The following is a 24,074-nucleotide window of genomic DNA, read 5'->3' as shown; positions in this document are numbered from 1 at the left end:
TGATTATTGGTCTTTCCTGCACATTTGTTTGATGTTTATCTCAGGAATGTGGAATGTCGTGGAGCACATGTCACAGAGCTGCCATTGGTTTCAGAAATTTGTGGCTCAGAGGCCATGAATATTGCAGGACACATTGTTCAGTGATGAGGCACGGTTCAACCTCTCTGGTTATGTACACTCTCAGAATACATGTTCGTGGTGTAATGAAAATGCACATGCATGGGTCGAACAACACCTGCATTCACAAAAGATTGGTGTGTTCTGTGCAATATCACAGTGTTGTGGACAAATTTTTTTTTAGTCTACTGTGACAACTGCAGTTTACATCGAAATGTTTCGGTAATTTGTGAACCAGTTAGACACTTAAGAACTTACCCTTGGACGGTACCAACAGAAAGGTGCCACATGCCACACATTTCGAGTGACTGTGGCTGAGGTTGAATCATTTTTCCAAGTTTAATCATTTTTCCCAGCAGACTGATTTTGGAAAGACTCTGGCCCCCAAAGGTCATCTGATTTAACACCACCTGACTTTTTGCTCTTGGGTGGAATAAAAGGCAAAATCTACAGTAACAAACCATACAACTTGGAAGATTTACAAGAATGCATTATATGTAAAATCCAGGCAGTTACACCAGAGGTTTGACCGCAACATTCAAGTTGGTTGGTTGGTCGGTCGGTTTGTGGGATTGAAGGGACCAGACTGCTACGGTCATGGGTCCCCAACATTCAAGTCTGTAGCATCGTGTTCAACTGTGTTTGCAAGTCGAGTGCAGTCACTTCCAGCACCTTGTGTTATTCACCTCAATTTCTCCATGAACAGTATTACAAGTTCATTTCATTTCCTGATTTTTATGCAAAGCCCCATTAACTGTAACTTAAACAAAAGTTTGTGGGGCCTTTTTTTGAGAGGGACACCCAGTATCTTACAAAAAGAAAAGGTCCAACTATCAAGCCCAATGGCACACCGAATTTTATGATCCTCATGCTGAACCTTTTCATGCCTACAATGGTCCCACTGTTTTTACAATGCTAGTGCATTATTGCTCATTTATCAAATATGACTCATGTAATGTCGTAAGTTCTCCACTGAGAGCATCATCGGCATGTTTTGAGAGAGCAGTGTAGCATGGTGAACCTACTAAAAAGCTGTGTTTATTGACTAGTAGATAGCATACCCTGCGGCTCTTGTCATGAGATTTCTAAACTACACTCCTGGAAATGGAAAAAAGAACACATTGACACCGGTGTGTCAGACCCACCATACTTGCTCCGGACACTGCGAGAGGACTGTACAAGCAATGATCACACGCACGGCACAGCGGACACACCAGGAACCGCGGTGTTGGCCGTCGAATGGCGCTAGCTGTGCAGCATTTGTGCACTGCCGCCGTCAGTGTCAGCCAGTTTGCCGTGGCATACGGAGCTCCATCGCAGTCTTTAACACTGGTAGCATGCCGCGACAGCGTGGACGTGAACCGTATGTGCAGTTGACGGACTTTGAGCGAGGGCGTATAGTGGGCATGCGGGAGGCCGGGTGGACGTACCGCCGAATTGCTCAACACGTGGGGTGTGAGGTCTCCACAGTACATCGATGTTGTCGCCAGTGGTCGGCGGAAGGTGCACGTGCCCGTCAACCTGGGACCGGACCACAGCGACGCACGGATGCACGCCAAGACCGTAGGATCCTACGCAGTGCCGTAGGGGACCGCACCGCCACTTCCCAGCAAATTAGGGACACTGTTGCTCCTGGGGTATCGGCGAGGACCATTCGCAACCGTCTCCATGAAGCTGGGCTACGGTCCCGCACACCGTTAGGCCGTTTTCCGCTCACGACCCAACATCGTGCAGCCCGCCTCCAGTGGTGTCGCGACAGGCGTGAATGGAGGGACGAATGGAGACGTGTCGTCTTCAGCGATGAGAGTCGCTTCTGCCTTGGTGCCAATGATGGTCGTATGCGTGTTTGGCGCCGTGCAGGTGAGCGCCACAATCAGGACTGCATACGACCGAGGCACACAGGGCCAACACCCGGCATCATGGTGTGGGGAGCGATCTCCTACACTGGCCGTACACCACTGGTGATCGTCGAGGGGACACTGAATAGTGCACGGTACATCCAAACCGTCATCGAACCCATCGTTCTACCATTCCTAGACCGGTAAGGGAACTTGCTGTTCCAACAGGACAATGCACGTCCGCATGTATCCCGTGCCACCCAACGTGCTCTAGAAGGTGTAAGTCAACTACCCTGGCCAGCAAGATCTCCGGATCTGTCCCCCATTGAGCATGTTTGGGACTGGATGAAGCGTCGTCTCACGCGGTCTGCACGTCCAGCACGAACGCTGGTCCAGCTGAGGCGCCAGGTGGAAATGGCATGGCAAGCCGTTCCACAGGACTACATCCAGCATCTCTACGATCGTCTCCATGGGAGAATAGCAGCCTGCATTGCTGCGAAAGGTGGATATACACTGTACTAGTGCCGACATTGTGCATGCTCTGTTGCCTGTGTCTATGTGCCTGTGGTTCCGTCAGTGTGATCATGTGATGTATCTGACCCCAGGAATGTGTCAATAAAGTTTCCCCTTCCTGGGACAATGAATTCACGGTGTTCTTATGTCAATTTCCAGGAGTGTATATCGTCATTGAAAATGCAATTAGCATGACTTGCTCCCACTCCTTCCCTAATCTTCCAATGCTCAGAGCCTGGGAACACTGTTGGGTGACAGACTGAAGTGTAGCATTGGCTGAGGTCTACATCAGGATCAAATGTGGAAGTATGGCTCTCAGTAGGTAGAATCAATGTGATGACTCAAGTGTACTTATGAATCTTCTTGTGGCATATATTTAAAGCATACTATATTTAAATGAGCGGTTTCTATCCACCATTTTGATGATGTCACAGATCATAGCAGACAAACGGTATTGGTATGTTCAATAATCTCATCAGACACTTGCAAAAGTACATTACAAAACACTAATAAAACAGAGGAAGAAACTTAAAATGAGATAGACATCTCAAGCTCATAGCATGAAATAATGAATTGTTCAAAATGAATACAAAGATATTAATTGTTTAATGTGTATCACAGAAGTGATACACAACAAAATTCAACATGAGAATGAAAGAACAAACTTTTCAATGCACCTGTGTGCACATTTTAAAGTAATTTACAATCACCACTGTTTGAAAGTTTCCAAACAGAAGTCTTTCACGTTACAAAGGATAAACATATACAAGGGGCATTCACATATAAACTGGAATACTGTAACATATCAACACAACTGGAGTGCCTTACTTTTCTACACAGTTTCTTGTGGTAAAAGTACCTTTTTCCATCAAACAGAAAAAATTTTCCTTCACAGAAGAAAGTAGCTGGCTGCCCCAATAGTGCGTCTACTGTTTGGTTGCAGTGTCATCTTTGAAACGATCCCCTCCTAATTCCTTCCTCTGTGGACCAAACATGTAGTAATCACACGGAGACATGCCCAGACTCTAAAGGCGGGTGTTCAAGAGGTTGCTAGTGTAGCTGACTGCTGTACATGGCAATGCAGAAGAAGTGCCAATGTACTTCTTACTGGCAAGCTGATAATATTAAAGTGTTGAGCAAACAATAAATAGGCATTAACTGAAACTTAAAATACTGACAGTGTTATTTGATTATTTGTAACTGATCTAAATGCCTACTGATTCATCCACTGGATGAGAAATGAAAATGTTGATCAAAGCAATTAAGGCCAAATGGTAACCTTTCAGAATGCTGTGGTGGCCAGAAGGGAGACGACAAGGCTTCTTTTCCAGTGGCCTCCATTGTCACCTGACCTAATACTTCTGAGATTTATTTTTTAAAGCATATGTAAAAGACTGATTGTACTTGCATCTGCAGTTTGGTGACTTTCCCAAGTTAAGAAAAGCTCACACTAACTTATTTATTTATTTTATTTTTATTTATGCATTTATTTTTAATTCTACATATCACTTAATTGTCTAAATCAAAATTGAGAAATGATATTGTTAGTCCATATTTAGGTGAAATTTGAAGTACTACTGATAGAAACATTTAAAATTCAGAAAAAAATGTTTTCCTCATCCTAACAATATGTAGTACTTGGAATTTCACCACCTGAAGCTATGTCACTGATCAGCCACTCTGCCTCTTTATAATGTTACAAACTTCCTTTTTGGTACAGTTAACAAATATGAAACAGTTTTAAGACCCCGATATCCTTATTGGCACACTTGACATAGAAAGAACAGGTTTTACCCCTCCAGATGTTGGTATAAGGTGATTAAATCTTCGAAGAGAAATTTATGAAACAACTGTAAAATGAAATTAGACAGTAGAATAACTTCTTCTTCATCATTACACTCTGTTGTTGGTTTTGTTTTTATAATAATTGTGAAGAACTAGCCATCTTCTTGGTTTCTGTAGCAATCTTGATAAGATCTAAGAGGAAAACTTGTACTTAGTAGTCAGCATCAATGATAAAGTTATGGGCAAACAAACGGATAATACAACTTCTCTAAAAGTTGTAAAAGCCCAAAGACAGTAGGAGAGAGGGGAAGGGGACTGATGGAGCAGTCAGATATCCACATCAAGTCATTAAAGACATCTAAGAAACAATTACTACTGAAATCGGTCTGTTCATTTAGCACTGTCCTCCTTTTACTGTGTGAAAATACTTCCACACCAATATGTACCCATAATGGCTTTCTGTCTTCTACAAATAGGGAAAGCCCTGCTGAGTTTCATTTTAAAGCTGAACTCATTTCTCTTGAAATTTGCAGTCATAATAACTAATTGTGTTACTGACTGGAACTCTTCCAGCCTATATCACAAGTTCCAGTGGAATTAACACCGAGCTGCAAGTTGTTATGCAAGGATCACTACTTTTAAAAAAATTAATCCCACTACACATGCACTGTGCTTACACAAACACAGATTCATGGCTACTGAAATGGCACCACAATGACAACAATGTATAACTACATAACAATTCAAATGCATAGTACTTGAGTCATTATAAATCGAAGACTCTCGGATCTTTTTGCTACACCCTGAAAAATGATGTTAGAATCAAGATTTGTGAGAATATCCAGTAGACAAGTGTTACATACACCTACTATGCCATACAATAGTTTTGCACTGGTGCTAAGCTATCATATGAATTACATAATGAAAAGTACTACATTTTAAATAAAATGCTACTATTTAATATAAAACTTGCCTTAAAATTGGTGCAATCTGGAAAAATAGCACAAACATTCGAAGTAGCCATCTCTTCGTGGCTATCTTAGTAAGTGTCATGTTATCTTCATCCGCAACATACCTGAGAGCATCAAAAGTATTTAGCTGACTGAAATAATCTTAGGTTTACATCTTAATTAACAAACAACAGAACAGTGACCAAATAAATTAAACATAGCACTTTCCGCACAGATATCGCTGCTCCAAATACACACAGTCAGAAAATGGCCTGGAATGAGAGGGCCAGACATAAAGATCTTGGCAATTACATAAAATCAATGCATGCTTGGTGTCCCAGTCATGACATCTTTGGTCATGAAGGAAACTACTAGCAACCTACAGAACCCCAAACATGCTGCTGAAAACAGCAGGGTTGATTGCATGGGATGTTTTCAGAACATTTCGTAGTGTTTACAGAGTGTATGTGTGTGTGTGTGTGTGGGGGGGGGGGGGGGGGAAGGGAGGAGTTAATAATGAACTGGACCACTTTTAAGGATCCTTATCATAATATTTTTAAGCATGTAAAACTGAGACATTGTTGAAGCAGTGGAAGGGATCCACAAAACTGCTGTCCAATATCCTTAGCATCCATTTGTTATAGAATGTTAGAACATACTCCGAGTTCAACAGGGCCGGTTTAAGGCCCGAGCGACACAAGCCGCTGCTCGGGGCACGGAGCTTAGAAGGGCACTAGAAGTGTACCACAACTATAATATTTCTATATGGAGCTTATCAAAAATTAGTAGCATATAAGTCCCTTATATGGAAAAATTTTCTCTACCCAACCCTGGAGATGAAATACAACAAGTTATTTACCAACTCTATGCCACCCAACACGGATTCCAAAAACATGGATTATGTGAAACCCAACTCTCACTTTTCCCGCATGACACGGAGGAATGGATGGATGGTATTGGCAGTAAACAGAGTAATAATCAGTGCCCTTTCCAAAGAGTAGCGAAGGCAAAGGCCATACCATTGTCTACATTAATCTATATAAAGAAAAGTCACTTTGCCAACTTATTAATGATGATTCAGATGGACATCAGCTATATACTTTTTTTCAATGTATATAATATATAAATGTATACGTAATATTTGAGGGAGAAAGTGTTACCAAAAATCTCAAAACATTGTTGACTGATTTACTTCAAATTTTTGGATGATAATCTAATAACATTCAGACAGAAATAGGCTACAGAGATTTTTTTAAATTTTTTATGACAAAGAACAGGTCTTCTGTTAAAACACGCAACAAAAGACTATGCTGTGAAAATGTGTGGCATTTCGATTTCTTTCTCAAAGTCAGTTTCAACTTTGATGCAACAGCATCTAAACCATGAGACAAATTGTTTCTCCTACATATGTTAATTATCACTGCATTTTTGTCAGATGCAAATTGTATACCCAAAAATGTGCTTTTTTGTTTTCTTCCTCACCATGTTTGACAGAAAACATAAAAATTGTATTTATGACTTACTGGCTTCTGATCAGACTACTACTACTACTACTACTACTACTATTACTAGTAGTAGTAGTAGTAGTAGTAGTAGTAGTACAAGTAGTAGTACTGAATCTGAATCATCTAAAACTTCATAATCCTACCCTTTCACAGATAAAAACTATTTGAAACACTGTCACCGAAGCTACTATCATGACAGTTGCGGCAGCTGGCGAGGTGTCACTCATACAGTATATACCAGGGGAACAGGGGATGCACAGAGGGGGAGGGTAAGAGGGGTGGGGGGTGAGGGGGGGGGGAGAGGAGGAGATGTGCAGAAAGAAAAGGGGTGGGGAAAGGCTTTAGGATGTAATTCATTTCCCATATACAATATATATTTAGCAATTATGAAGTATTACCGGGTTCACTAGTAGTAGTCATAAAATAGTGGATGCCATTAAGATGGCTGCCTGTTTATGGAATTAATAGTATGAGCCAGCCACACATACATACATTAAAACCTTTGTTCAATAAAATTGGGCAGAAGTCATGACGCCACACAAAATGTCAACAATTGCTCACTACTGTTTCAACACCACCTAAATCCCTCACTAGACCAAAGGCTTCTATCGTATCAGCACACAAAAAACAGTGCACCACGAATACGAAGCCGCAAACACTGTCTTCCGATGGATCTCCGTGCCGCAAAAGATAAGCGGGCGTCACTATGTTGTGTAGAATACAAGGGTGACTGAGGACCACTTTCTCCCTTCTCGGAGTTTGAAAGGAATTGCGCCACGGTCTAATAGTCGGTCCGATTGGTGGCAGCACACTGTTCGGCACTTCTGCAGGCACTACCTTTCCCACACAGCCAACACTATCTTTGTCACTTACTACAAGACACCCTGTACTAGGCTGTTAAGGGTATTTTCCTCACCAGCTGTTTTTGCTGCTCTGTCAGCTTTCCCATTCCCCACGATTAACGTGAATGCAGGGACTCTGCAGAAGGCCGCCCCTTTCTTCTGTCTGTGCAGGAGGTGGATATTGTTGGTGGACCATCTGAACTACCCTGTCTGCAATGAACATTTGCTGACTAGCCATGCAGAACACTAAGACAGTTCATGCAGATAAGAAATTTCCCTCCACCAAAAAGTCTGACGTGCTACAAAGGCTAGCGGGCTTTCAAAATAACTACAAACCCTCAGACTCAACGTTGCATACTCAGAGTTGCAATATTAAAAGTTTTCACCAGTTTTGTCGTCTAGGGGCTGGGACGTAGATGCCGCATTACAGGCCAAATACTGCTGAGTCTACACTATACGATAAGAATGCACAAGTGAATCAGATGGTCGAAGGTTTCTATCACTCGGCAGTTGCGAATTATGAAAGTAACATATAAATTTATAAATGAAAAATTGCAATTAAATAAAATCTGCATTTACTATCTTAACGACTTTAAATGATGAGTACGATAGTAGAAGTACTTTCAAGATTGCGGTATATTTCTGCAAAACACTTATTGATGTTGATGGTCCAGCAATTAAATGAAATATAAGTTGAATAAACTGCCACACTTCCAGAACTAGCTCCCACCCAGTCTCCCCATTCACGAGCGCTGTCATTGGCTATAGCACTCGTGCCATATTTTCAAGCCAACGCATCGACACACATACTTAAGAACATATGAAATACTGGATTTACATTTAAATACTTGAAATTAAATAAAGATTCCTACGGCTGGACCATAAACACACTCTAACACACATTATTAACTAACCAAACAAATTAAATAAACATACATAAAAAGAAAAGAAGCAAAAGTTGGGCAAGGAGCCTAATGTCTCTGTGCTTTCTACAACACAGTAAATAATTGACCAGTTTCTTCATGAATAGCATATATCGGATATTAACAAAGATATAAATGAATCAATATATTTATAAGCATGCTGCTACCATTTTTTCATGTAATTGTGGAGTACTTACGGCCTGATGAGATCGATAGTAATCGGCCACTTTGACCTCCAATAACTCATGTACTATTTAAGTTACATGCCTGTAATTCATACCAATTTAGGTTTACACTAATAGCTTTTTAAAGACATGGCAATAGACAAAATCGGATCAAGTGTTTATATTTTGGAAATTCATTGCTGGGTGTTACTCGTATAATTTACCGTCGGATACTAAACTTTAAACTAATAAAGATATTGAAAATCTGATTACACCATCAGAATCATCGTGCAAATAATGGTAATGTACAAGTTTCTTTTTGAGGTATCATGATTCATCTGGCTACTATTAATTTCTGTACAAACTGTGAAATGTCTGCCATTAAGGTTTCACACAGTCTGCCACCTTTGGCACTCCTGGCATAGATATATCCTTCATCAACATAAAGCGCTGTCCTTTCGAATTGGTAGGGATTCTCAGTTTCTTGCTGTGTGTTAGGTGTGAACTTGTCGAATATCAAACCACCAGAGAGCGTAATACAATAATGAAAACTAGACAAGGAGTCAGTCTACATGAAAATCACTTTTATGTGTTGTATTGGGACTGTGTACATCGCAGTTCAGTTGAAACAGTTTCTACTACATCAAAACTTAAAGTTGCAATATCAACTGTATACTGTGGCCTGTGACATCTTCAAGATCGTGAGTAGCCCTATTTCAAGCCCACCCCCTTGTGGTTACAATTACTGTTCAGTTACTCACAGAGGCCCAGTGTGGACTGTATCATATGGCAAGCAAAACTTGGTAGATATTATAATGTGTGAATGCGGAACTGATTTATGCTGGAAAAAAAAAAAAAAAATTAGTTTCAATTTTCACCACAAGGTGCAAATCTGGCACTGCACAGCATCTCGCCAACGTCTCCGGTGCTATTTTGAACAAACTGTGTAAGCAGCAGTTAATAATACCAACATTATGACTATCTCACTTGTTTGACCTGTTCTGCCCATGTCCCGTCCCTAATCCATTACATATGAAAACATTTCTATGAGGTGAATGAAAATCAAGCAATGAGATTAACTTTTTATTTTCCAAAGTTTTTATTTGTAAACAACAATCTTGTTCCCTTTAAAGCAGTTCCCTTTGGCAGCTATACACCGTTTAGCCATCACGTTATGGCAAGCAAAACTTGGTAGATATTATTCCCAGTCTTGGTAGCAGCACTGAAATGTTTCTATTGGTAAGGACTTTAACACATTGTTCACATTCTTTTGAATAGTCTCCAGAGTCCCAAAATGATGTGCTTTTAAGACTTTTTAAATTTTGAGAAAAGAAAAATTTCACAAGGACTAAGATCTGATGAATAGGGGAGGGGGGGGGGGGGCTGTGAAACAACAGGAAAGCCTTCAGAGATAAAAAATTCTGTAATGCAAGTGGCCGTGTGACATGGAGCATTGTCAAGATATACCACCCACTTGCCTGTAATGTCAGGTTTCAGTCCGTTCATCCATTTCCTGAGCCATTGAAGGACGTCTTTGTAAAACACTTGGTTGACAGATGGTCCTAGAGGAATAAATGCCTTACGCACGATACCCCTACAGCTAAAAAGCAAATCAGCATTGTTTAAATCTTCGATTTGCTCACTTGAACTTTTTCCAGTTGAGATCTCAGCATGCCACTTCTCATATTGCCACTGTCTCAGGATCATACTCAAAAAATCCAGGATTCATCACCTGTCATCACATGACTGAACCAATCATGGTCATTGGAAATCCTCTCAGGAGATCAATGCATATATTTCTTTGGTTGTCTTTCTGTTCATTTGTGAGGTTTTTTGTGTGTGTGTGTGGGGGGGGGGGGGAGGGGGGGCACCATTTTGGCACAAACCTTTTGCATGTGCAAAACTTCAGTCAAATTTGATGTACGATGAAAGTGTAAGTTTTAACACATCACCCATCATTCTTATTGTTAAACGTCTGTCTGATCTCACAAGAACAAACACATGTTTGATGATTTCACCAATTTTTGAAGTTGAATGTCTCCCTGAGGACAGTTCATCTTCAACATGTTCTCAGCCTTCCAAAAATCATTTGTGCCAGTGAAAAACTTGTGCTCTTGGTACAGAATGTTTCCCATAGGTCTGTCTCAACTTTTCAAGGGTCACACTTGCAGGTTACCCAAGTTTAACACACAAAACTTGATGGCATCACATTGCTCTAAAATTCCAATTTTCCATTATCGTGAAACACAACAAAAAACAATTTCACTGATGGCACTCTCAAACATAACGCGATGGCTAAACGGAGCTGAAACTTAGATTGAGCATCTGGAAAGGATGAATACACAGATCTACACAACTAGAACAACATAGCATTTCCAGATCGCTCGCACTGTTTTCAGTCTCATTACTTTTCTTGTACACCTCGTAAATGTCTTTCTTGCATTGACAGTGCCAGATCTGCACCTGGTGGCCAAAATTGGAACTAATTTTTCTTCGAATGTAGATCAGTTCTGCATTAATCCCTTAGCATAACTACCAGGTTCCACTGTCATACAATACTTACAGCCCACACTGGGCTTCTACGAGTAGGCGCACTTTAATTATAACCACGTGGTACAATATGGTGACCGTGATGTCACTCATTACATCTGCAAACAAGCATAAATAACATTATTTAACTCCTACAATAAAATGAAACTAACAAGACAGCTAAGGGAAGTAGCAGTTTTGTGCAGCAACTAAGTAAATATAAGCCTATAAGAATAATGACACTAACCCAAAACATATATTAAACCAAAAATGAAGCACATGGAATTCTCAAAGGTGTACTTTTTAGAGCCTATGTTTATTAGACTTTTTAACTTTGAATGATCATTCCTGTCATATCGCTGCATATTAACTGTTCCTCCTAGAACACCCTACACAGCTCATACGAGGCCCTCGATACCACGGACCAGCACACTACTCCAAAACTCAATACTGCAAATTTCACCTGGCCTACATGACAGCTACAACAAAACCCACAGAACTAAGAGCAGCACACTCAAAAGTCATCTGCAATCAGTCCAAATAACTATAGGGACTTTGTCTTACTAGCTAACATTCTTCGCCTATTGCAATGAGCAGAGACCTACTTGTAAATTTCCATCATATCTATGGCTAACAAATAAGGAAATATAATATTAAATCTCCAAGCATATTAAACACGAAGCACTAGTAATTCCGAACATAAACAGTCCATCAGTGATAATACATAAAGTTGAGATAAGTCAATAGGAAACTAGCATAAACTCTTTGTAACAACCTGATACATTCAGTTCACAAATGTCAAATGACTCACTAACATACCTAACGCACAACTTTGTAACATAGACATCTAACGCAAGAGAGTGCCACCAAGTACTACAACACACCATCTACAGATATGATGGGACTCAAGAACACTGAGCCACTATAATGTCACACAAAAGAACATAGTTACATCATGGGTCGAAGAAAAAAATGGAATCACAACTCTCGGTTGATCCTTAATTACCAACAGCAAAAACTTTTAAGGAGTAAATGCACTGGAAAGTGTAAGTATTCTAAAATCCTCAAGAAACACTTCTACAATATTTACAGCTACCTACTTTACACAATATTCTTACTACTTACTTGTGCTGAACAAATGCTATACTTACTTTAGAAGCAATGGCCCAAAAGATAAGTCTATAAGACGACAATACGCAAAGTAAGTCAACATAGTTTAATTATAGCCTTGAAGAGTAGATTAAAAGTGGTAGTGTTAACTGAATGCATTGTACATCTGAAGAACTACTTCACAGATTTTTAAAGAACCATACAATGAACCTAAGAAAACCTACTTCAAAAGTTAGATTACAAACATTACAGGAACAAGTGAGCAGTTTACACCTTACACTCCTTGCATTAAACCACTATTTTCTATTACCACAAACTTTATGGTAATAAAGTGAATGAGCACTGACTGAATAAAGGCTTGTCAGAAACGACAACTCCCTCAGTTCAAATTGGAGAACATGTTTTGCAGAGAAATACTCAGGAATGGTGGCAGTTGCATATTGGTAAAACATAAAATTCAGCAACATAGCCAAATTTGAGAGCTTGTTCAATGAAAGAGACACAGAACTCTCAACAGCAGAGCTGCCACATCAAGATACAATTATCCATATATTTGCCACACGGTGTCAAAAATGTTGACATGGTCACATGGAATAATTCGTTTAGAAAATATGTACACCGGCAAGTAAAATACTGTCTCATACATGGAGCCTTTAATGTTGATTTCCTCAAGGCCAATAAATTTAAATGAAATCAAATATTTACTGAAATCCCCTAGCACAAAACTAACCATAGCTGACACAGCTCAAATAAACAGTACTTCTACAAAAACTATTTACTAGATTTTTATAAATACAGACAAACAGGCCGGAAATACAGAAGGGTCTGATTCCACCCGTCTGCCTTGAGTCACGACGTCACAAATATGGCAGAAACGACCATACACTATGACTCCAATATGGCATCTATGACGTCATTATGTAAACATGACAACAAAGACAAAAATACATTGAAAAGTCGACACACACACACACACACACACACACACACACACACACACACACACACGTTCCTCAAAAAACCTAATGAAACTAACGGGACAAGCATGGGAAATTGGGGGTTTTTGGGTGGGGACAAAGTAAATATAACCAAATTCAGACACACACCACCATACCAAACCACACAAAATGACGAAAAAGCCGGCAACACAAAACTCCCCAAATTCCACTAAAAACAATATCCTCTGGAATCGGACACTTTCCTCGGCCTATATAGCTCAACAGCAGCTCCCGATCCCACAAACTGGAATTGAACACTTCCCTTGACCTATACAGCTCAACAGCAACTCCCGATACCAGAACACAGCCACAACCACACATAGGACTCTAACACTTCCCCTGACCCCAACACACAACAAATACACTAAAAACAAGAAAAATAAAAACTTACCACAACAAAGTTCCGGCGCCATAACCTAGGTCGGCTACCACAATCACACACAGGTGCACGCACATGCACACAAACTAATGGAAAAATACACAACCAAAAGAAAGACCCAACCCACCCACACCCTACCCCCAACTCAACCTCTCCCCTCACCCCAAAATAAAATACCCATAAACAAAAAACAAATGCAAAATAAAAAATCTCAATCACACACTACAACTCAACAAAAACTGCAACAAAATAGAACCTACACAACTAAATCACAAACCAACACACTCCCCCGCCCCCCTCCCCAACAAACAGTACCAACAATTAAACCTCCCCCTCCCCCGAGCTGCAGCCACCCAAACTACCCTAACCAACCACCTTCAGCCTGTACATCTTACTAATAGCCCTTAAGAAACACTGAAAAAAACAATAGCCCTCAGGGACGCTATTCCGCCAACAGTACTCATCTAAATGAGACTAAAGGTTAGAAGAGCGCCTCTTCACACTCCCAAGAACTGACTTAACGGCCCCCCACATTCCATCTATAGTATTTGTACAAGCCCCCGTCTTATAATTTTTAAACTCTAAACTATAGTTCACAACTTAATGATAGTACCCCCTCTCACCCAACCCCCTGTAAGAAGAAAAAGCATCGGAAACTACAGTGGAACTCAGTTCTATAAACTCCTCAATCAACCCCACTAATTCCGCCTTAGACCGCCCCTACACAACCCTAAAAACACATCACGAACACCCATTCCTCGGTACAATAGCCCACCGCCCCACACAACCGGAGACCAACCACTGACTTACCCCTCCCATACTTCCTTTTCCCAAACTGCAACTCGTCCACTTCCAACACAACCCCAGGCCCACTCAACTTACCCCTGTACTTAATAAACTCAGAACATACTTCACGACGAAAAGAAAATCAGTCAAGCACACTCCTCTCACTCACGCCAGACTCGTGCGCAAAAACTTTGAGAGTATCTATAACAAAAGTAATATGTCAATAACATAATCTCGTGCAAGCCTAACCTAAACTTCTCGAATCATGAAATGCGACATATGGAGCGCCATAGGTTATCATTATGGCACCGCCACATATAACCGTCCCTGGTCCGAGACACCGGAACTTTTGCCAATGTCATTTAATGCCAACAAACAGCACACGTAACCACCTCCGCAATCAACCAAAACAGCTGTAGAAATTTTATCAACTCCAACGGAGTCGCGCCCATCATAGCATGTAATCGCACACTATTAATTTTATCGGTCCTATCCATACCTAACAAGAGCAACAACAAATTAATTTACTCAAATTAACACACAACAGCGAACAGCACGACAATAACTTTCACACAAAAACAATAAATCGTTAACTCACTGAAACCAATTCCGCTACACACACAGCTAAAACGAGAACCAGCCAGAAGAAGCAGTAACATCAAAATGAATCCAATACACCAGACAACACGAAACCCCTAAACACACCACCAGAGGGCACCACGAATGGCAACACAATGACCTACAAACACGCCACACTCACAAACCAAACTCCGCACCATCATGACGTCACACATCACAACAGCCTTACATCACGGGTCAAAGCAGACGGGTGGGATCAGATGCTCGGGTCGACCCAACAGGCCTACAAGACAAAAGGCAACATTGGTTTTAGTGATCACCATTCGCAGATTCTAAAATGGTTATTACATGAAACCACAAAAATCAGAGCTAATGTATGTAAGTTCAGTGATGAACCCTCCTCCTCCCCCCCCCCCCCCCCCCCCCCCCGAGAAGAGGAAATGGGGCTGATGTTTACATTTCAAATATCACACACAAATATTCCAATAAATTTAAGACCACATACAAACCTGTTATTTTTTTATAGTTTTTCCAAAACAAATATCAGTAAAAATTCTATACAAAATTCAAATTAGTGATAATATCAGGAATTAAAATACAATCCCAGAATAAGAGGAGATTCTATGAATGCTCAAAGCAAACCACAAAACATGTTTTCATTGTTTTAAACAGGTAGCACAGTTAGAAAATGACAATCAAAAAGCAAATTTCAGGCCAAAAAGATGTGGGAGCTACAAGAGTTCACTGCAGCAACTTTGAACTTCATGAAAGTAACAATAAAATAAATAATTCCAAAATAGTGGCTTGTATTTGTACAATAACACTACTCATGTCTCTTATTAACACATGAGGAACAAGCCAGTAAATATAGTAGTTTACACAATTACAACACCAGAACAAAATATAACTATAAATTTCTTGTAACACAGGTCCATAGTCTGTATAAATACACCAAAAGGAAGTCACATTGTGCTTATACCCTTCAAAGTTATAGGTGAAAAGATTTCCTTTCAAAAATAAAATAACTACTTTCAACAAAGTGGAAAATGAAAAGTGACAGATGTAAGTCTCACTACAGGTGGCTCACTATCACTGTGCAGTCTGAGTGACTGCAACTCCTTTTTAACCTTCTAGGTTATCCTCGACGAATGAACTATTATTTTCTGAAAAGCATTTAACATGGTTCCCCTTGCATAAAGTGTGAGAACATGGAGTAGGTTCCCAAATGTGTGAGTGGCTTAAAGATTTCTGAAGCAATAGAAAGCAATATGTTGTCCTTGACAGTGAGTGTTCATTCACAAAGGTATCATTAGGAGTGCTCCCTAGGAAGTGTGACAGGACTGCTTTATTCCCTACAGACTTATAATGTGGCGGACAGGGTGGGCAGCAATCTGTGACTGTTTGCTGATGATACTGTGGTGTCTAGGAAGGTGTCTTCAATGAGTGACTTAGACAAAATTTCCAGTTAGTGTGATGAATGGCAGATAGCTCCAAATGCAGAAAAACGTACACTAATGAGGATAAGTATAAAAAACAATCCTGTACTGTTCAAATGCAGAGCTAGTAATGTGCTGTTTGACACGACCATGTCGATTAACACTGCAGAGCAATATGAAATGAAAAGAGCACATGAGGACTTTGGCAGGGAAGGAGAATGGTCAACTTTGGTTTAGTGGGAGAATTTTAGGAATGTGTGGGTCATATGTAAAGGAGAGCATGTGTAGAACACCAATGCAACACATTATTGAGTAATACTCGAGTGTTTTGGATCCCCACCAGATCAGATTAAAGGCAAATACTGAAGCAATTCACAGGGAGGCTACTATTAGTTTTATTACCAGTAGGTTCAATCAAGATGTAAGCATTACAGAGATTCACTGGGAACTCAAATTGGAATCCCTGGAAGGAAGGCAAGGTTCATTTTGAGGAATGTTATTGAGAAAATTTGGAGAGCCAGCATTTGAAGCTGGCTGCAGAATGATTCTGTTGTTGTTGTTGTTGTGGTCTTCAGTTCTGACTGGTTTGATGCAGCTCTCCATGCTACTCTATCCTGCGCAAGCTTCTTCATCTCCCAGTACCTACTGCAACCTACAACCTACTGAATCTGCTTGGTGTTTTCATCTCTTGGTCTCCCTCTACGATTTTTACCCTCCACGCTGCACTCCAATACTAAATTGGTGATCCCTCGATGCCTCAGAACATGTCCTACCAACCGATCCCTTCTTCTTGTCAAGTTGTGCCACAAACTCCTCTTCTCCCCAATCCTATTCAATATAGAATGATTCTACTGCTGCCAATTTACATTTCGCCAAAGGACCACAAAGAGGAAATAGGGGAAATTAGGGCTAATACGGAGGCTCATACATAGTGTTTTCCCTTCTACATCTGTCTGTTGGCAGTGCTCCTGAGTGCTGGTCAGCAATTTTGACTCTTAATTTATTAGTTACCTCATTTGCATTTTCCTTTGGTACAAGAAGTACATTTTCCAAGTTTAATTACTCTTACATTTCAAGATGCAACATTCACCAATTTGATGTCTACAAAACAAAAAAGCAAATGTAAAAAAATAAACACCTTTCTGTTGGTATTTTCTTCTTTCTTTGCCATAAGTTTCCAAACAACTCTTATGGGGCACAAGCAAAATTTAGACTTTGGAAATGTTCTCTGAATGCAAAACACAAACTGAAATAGCACGCAAGTTCTCGTTGGTCCATAATACATGTTTTATGCTTAAAAGGATAATAAAAAAAAAGGGGTGACAATATCCAATATGGAAACACAACTGATTATAATAAAAAGACATGAATCCTGAACCTACAACAATGGCATAATTTCATCAAAGATAGCACCTAACATTTAGGCTAATAAGAGAGAGAGAGAGAGAGAGAGAGAGAGAGAGAGAGGGGTGTGTGTGTGTGTGTGTGTGTGTGTGTGTGTGTGTGTGTGTGTGTGTGTGTCGGGAGGGAGGGAGGGAGGCGCACTGTAAAACAATAGATGTTAACCACATGCAAAGGCCATCTCAAGTAAAAAAAAAAAAAAAAAAACAGTTAAATTTTATGGCAAACATGTCATATCTCCACTCTAATTGTTGGACCAAGCATATTCTGCATCACCAAAATGAAATTGTGTGTTATCGGTGGCAATGATAATGCTGTGTGTGTCGATTGTATTAGACAGCTGTAGACTCCCGCAAAACGAAAAGCACAAAGCAACAAGCCAGTGTCTAATTTCTTCACGGTAAGTAGGAATCTGAGTTAGTCCATGTCAAATCAACACACCTATTTTACCTCACCCTCTCAGATTTTGCTGAAAGTTGGTATACTTATAGTGGGCACTGAGACTAAGAAAAATACCAAATTTCAATTTTTTATCTCAAACCATTCCTGAAATATGGCTATGTAAACTTTTCAAAAACCAGCCAAAAATGTGTGAACGGACTTTTTTTAAATTGTCCTAGGAGCTGCCCTAATTGAGCTAGAGAACTGGGAAATGTGTCATTTTGCAGCATTTTGCATGCTCTTTCCTGGGATATACAACAAAACATAGCTTCTAATTAATAACCTTTTTCAAAATACTAATCAATATTTTGATTTAATTTTTTTTTACAGAAAGTACATAATTGAAAATTTTCAAAATATTTCCATAACTACTTCATACTGTTCTAAATCACATGGCAAAATATAAATCTGGGATGATGATGGGTTCATTGTTAAAAAAATTATTCCGGACTCTTGTTTTTCACTAACGGCCCTAGTTTGACCAAATTGACCTTTAACAAACAGGAATTTCTTTAAAACATACTGAAAGGTAAGTAAAAAGAAGTATTAGAAATATCAAAACATCACCTTATTAAACTAATTATCATATTTTATAATTAAGTTGATTGCTTATTTTAATTTCATACAACTTCACTAACAGTATATTAACCTATATATATATATATATATATATATATATATATATATATATATATATATATATAAAACAAGAAATTGAGCCTTTAACTACAAACTGAAATAAAGTATGAATAAGTACAAGTATTTACATAATAGTTCTGGTCCATGATGTTTGAAATGGAACTATTAAAGAAATTAAATGCGTAATGGTTCTTTTTGAGTAACAGGTATCTGTACATGCTAGATTTAACACAATAGGTACTAACAATAATTTTGAAACAACTTTCTATAAAATATATGTTAACACTAACCTGAGACAAAAATTAAGTTTTGAGTTGAAAGCAATTTCCCAATAAATTGTCTTGGAACTTCACATATTACATTTTAATAAAGCTGACTGGGTTTGGTTTACATTACTTTCATTAAGAATGTATGTTCTCCCTGTCGGAGTAAATGGGTTCACTTTTGTGAGAACATCCACAACTGACACCCACAGGACATCTGCATGTGCGGGATAAGAGAACGACTTAGCTGGTTCACATGGATGAAGAAAAGTTATTTTCACTTCATCAAGTTCTTCATTTTTTTTCTAAAATGTATCCAAGCCGCCAGTTTCTGCCATATACAGTGGTGACATAGCCTGATACACCTTGTAACTTCAGTTTGTCTGGTGATGTAGTTACTTCTCTCTCCCAACTCTGCATATCACCTGAGAAGTATTTGACTATTAATTTTGATGTAGTGTTGGGAATGAAAGTGTGAAATTGCTGTGTTCCTTTGATTGTCAATGCCTCTTCAAGTCGGCTTTTTAAGAATATTTCTGAAGCAGCATAGTCTTCTTTAGTGGAATATGCAAAATCAACATTTGTGATATTATCTACTGCCCACTCAAATAGATCTCGTGCGGTTTGGATCTGATTTTGGTATGGCCTTTGCAAACTTGCACGAGATGCCAGTCTCTTTACTGAACCCCCTACTCCATCACAAGGCCCTTTTCCATGTGCTGTGGCTGAAAAGTGCCACTCAGCTTTTATGTTGAAGTCTTCCTCGTGAAGGCAAAAGTTCAGGAAGTTTTTCTTATTTTTATACTGAGCGGCAGAACCGTCAGAATAATAGTATATCTTTTTTGGAATCTTTTGAAATGTATTTGTTAGATATGAAATTAGCTTCTTTTGAAAGGTGTAAACCGCAGTAGTTGTGTGCTCCAGGCAATCAGAAACAACGACAAAGCTCATATGCCCAATTTTGTCTTCCTGTTTGTAATATATAACAAAAGGATGAATGGTAATCTGTTTTCTTGTCCAGTGGAAACTCTGAGCTTCATCCTGTAGAACTATACTATAATTTTCTGAAAAATCACATACGATAACAAATACAGATTCCATTAGGTTTAGTTAGTGAAAAACAAGAGTCCGGAATAATTTTTTTAGCAATGAACCCATCATCATCCCAGATTTATATTTTGCCATGTGATTTACAACAGTGTGAAGTAGTTATGGAAATATTTTGAAAATTTTCAATTATGTACTTTTTGTAAAAAAATTAAATCAAAATATTAATTACCATTTTGAAAAAGGTTATTAATTACAATCTATGTTGTTTTTTTTGTCTATCACTGGAAAGAGCATGAAAAATGCTGCAAAATGACACCTTTCCCAGTTCTCTACCTCAATTAGGGCAGCTCCTAGGGCAATTTTAAAAAAGTCCGTTCACACATTTTTGGCCAGTTTTTGAAAATTTTACATGACCATATTTCAGGAATGGCTTGAGGTAAAAAATTGAAATTTGGTATTTTTCTTAGTTTCAACACCCACTATAAGTATGCCAACTTTCAGCAAAATCTAAGAGGGTGAGGTAAAATACTTATTTAAAGTGTGTTGATTTGACAGGGGAATGACTCATCTATCTTTTCCCACAGTGTTGATATTCCTACCTGGAGTTTCCATTGTCTGATTGTAACAGCATTCTCTAATGACAAATTATGACCCAACAGCACTCCTACAGACTGACTGTTCTGTATTACATTAACTACTGTCAAGAACTGATGTGATTCATTCGTTAATTAGTTCTCCATTCATTCATCAAAAATTTGGTATTTTTCTTAGTTTCAACACTCACTATAAGTATGCCAACTTTCAGCAAAATCTAAGAGGGTGAGGTAAAATACTTATTTAAAGTGTGTTGATTTGACAGGGGAATGACTCATCTATCTTTTCCCACAGTGTTGATATTCCTACCTGGAGTTTCCATTGTCTGATTGTAACAGCATTCTCTAATGACAAATTATGACCCAACAGCACTCCTACAGACTGACTGTTCTGTATTACATTAACTACTGTCAAGAACTGATGTGATTCATTCGTTAATTAGTTCTCCATTCATTCATCAAAAAGTGTTGTGCTTTTGGGTTCATACTAGACCAATGATTCATGGGATAAGTATATCAAGTATCTAAATGGTAAACTGCCAAGTGTGATTTTTCTACTAAATAAAGTAAGGTATTGTATCAACAAAAAAACTACTGGTTCTCAGCTACTATGCATTCTTTCAGTCACAGCTGCAGTATGGGGCACTGTTATAGGGAAATCTGCTACATACAAACTGCATTTTCGGATGGCAGAAAAAAGCAGTCAGATGTATTTAAAGATTGGTCAGAAAGAATCCTGTAAGAAATATTTCAGTCAAATCAATATAATGACAATCCCATGTCTATATGTACAACTACTTAATATATGCCAAAGAAGAAATAAAAAAATTTACTCCAAGAATGAATGTACATGTACACAGTACCAGAAACAACTGCAGGTTACACATTCCACATTCAAAGGCAAACACTAATACATAATAGCCTCAAACACCTAAGTCTGACAATGTATAATAAACTGCCACAATCAGTAAAAACCCTGACTAAGTAAATTTAAGATAGTAATAGAAGCACGACTTAAAAATACATTATTATTCAGAGCAGAATAGCTTTAAAGCAAAACATTGGACACGAATAATGAGGGAAAAAAAACTCGTAAATACGAGTATCATAGCTGTGTAATCAAAATATACTTTTTCGTTCATGTAAAGTGTAGATACATCATGTACAGAATGTGAAACGGTAAAAAAAAATGTGTGTACTTCTGCAGTTAACACGCAGAATGTATGAGATGATGTTCTTATTTAGATAGGATTATGTAGATATGCAATGATATATACTAAATTGTAAATTATGTAACGAAAATCAGTTTGTAAATGTGTTACTAACTGCATACATGTAACTAAAAAGTACACATGTAACTTCAACTGATGAAGCCAACTGCATGGTAAACATGTTGAAAGGCTAATAAACAAACATCTAAACTTCATGTACAAATTGTGTAAATACTTAGACTCTGGGATTCTTCCAGATACCATCCATTCACACCACTGTCTCATACCATGAGATTTTTTTTTTTTTTTTAGTTGCAATTTCAACATAGCATTATGCAGTATAGTACGTATCCTTATATTAAAAGTAATCACTTCATTAAATGACAAAGAAACACATTAGAAACTATAGTAAGTTTATGAACGAGAATGTGGAGGGGGATAAATATTTGCCCAGTATTGTGTGACACAGTTAGGAATGTATTAACAGAGTATTTTGGTGTAGTATTAAGATAGAGGCACTTGGCCAACAGAGACCGCTGATGATTAAGAAGACAAAGAGTAACAACAGCAATGACAAACTAAGGCCAAATTGCAAGCAAAAGGTGAAGACCACTATTCCAAACGTTTGTTTGTCATTTAGCTTCTAAATATAGTTCATCAGTTTAGGATTGCATGACACCTGGGATAATATGAATCGTTTAAAAAAACACGCATAACTCTGAAATAATATTACTTACATTCTTGTGCTAATCACGGTGTTTACGAGTGCTGGGAATAGTATAAATAGAAGTGTTAACTTGAAGTAAACATATTCGGCGCTAGCGTAGTAAGAATACGCCAGATTAGCATCGAGTGCAACGTCTGCAGTGTGACTTATTATTGAAATTATCGGTGATAGTATGTCTCGATATGTAATGCGACTGGTTTTTGGAACATAGTCCGTATCGTCCAGTCTCGTAGCTGGACGACAGTTTTCATCTTCTGTTTCACTGGCATCACTTCTAATAAACTGCATTTTAAGCCCATACACAGTACTCGCTCACATATCGCTTTTCTATGGCTTACTGTTAGCTCTTTGTTACACATTACATCACGCGTATTTGCCTCCTTTTCACTTGACAACTTCGCACATGTCAACAACCTGTACAAACTGTTTGACAGCTTATACCCCGATGTCGTAATCGATTGTTGAGCATGAAATAGTATCGTATCGAAAAGCTAGAACTCTGGTAGAATTCCGGCAATACGTTCCAAGAAAGAGAAATATTGAACCTTCCTGGCAGATGCAGAGTGAAAATCTCATTCTGGAAAGAGAAATATTATCTAAATACTGTATATCATTTTAATAATATTCTTTATTATTGCGCCGATTTGAATAACATAAAAGTGTTTTGTCGAATTACGCTCCACCATTGATGTATTTCTTAGCAGAGTTGACAGGTTTGTATTTGTTAGTAATAATATCAAACAATATCGGAATATTAGGTACTATTTCACTTCTTTAATTCAGTGTAGTAATACAGTATTGTAAAACTGTATTATGCGCCCCAGTATTAAACATTTGCATGTTTAATGACAAGTACTTGAGGCGTTAATGGAAATCAGTCACAAAATATTTAGAAAAACATAAACTAATAAATAACAGTCAACATGTTTTCGAGCAAGGTACAGTACAGAAACATCCATCACGGACTAGATTTGTCAGAAGCTTCCGATAATGTGAACCATTAACACATACAGGTCGCTGCTCATTAGAAACTACGAGTGCGCATTTATTGCCGTAACAGTCGGCGCTCGGAGAACCTCCGCGCGCCACCTTCTTGATTTTTATTTCAGGTTGCTGAGCAGTATATCTGTGCAGTGATGTCTGGAGACGAGTTTTTCGTTCTTGTAGTACATCGGATGACCGATAGATGGCGTTCCTGCCTCCTCTCAGCTGTATGTGACTCGAAAAAGGCGCCAAAACAATTTCCGCGCATTCGTTCTTGCAGTGTGCTTCTGTAGTTCTCTTATCGCAAACGT

The 24,074-nt window shown here is 38.8% G+C and overlaps 1 protein-coding gene across 1 annotated transcript in view; it reads right to left on the bottom strand.

Moving 5' to 3' along the window:
- The window catches only part of LOC126210310 (XK-related protein 7-like), a 40,520-nt gene extending 17,314 nt beyond the window's left edge, over positions 1–23,206 (bottom strand). The window contains exons 1-2 of the mRNA XM_049939506.1: positions 22,790–23,206; positions 5,227–5,328 (exon numbers count right to left, since the gene is read on the bottom strand). Coding sequence (XP_049795463.1) covers positions 5,227–5,328; positions 22,790–23,067 — 380 coding nt within the window. The 5' untranslated portion in view covers positions 23,068–23,206. The remainder of the gene's footprint in view (positions 1–5,226; positions 5,329–22,789) is intronic.
- Positions 23,207–24,074: the final 868 nt, after the last annotated feature.

This window comes from Schistocerca nitens, chromosome 10 (genome assembly GCF_023898315.1).
Source record: "Schistocerca nitens isolate TAMUIC-IGC-003100 chromosome 10, iqSchNite1.1, whole genome shotgun sequence".
Classification (NCBI taxonomy): Eukaryota; Metazoa; Arthropoda; class Insecta; order Orthoptera; family Acrididae; genus Schistocerca; species Schistocerca nitens.
Note: the sequence above shows the minus strand (reverse complement) of the source record. Positions and strands in the feature narration are given on the sequence as shown.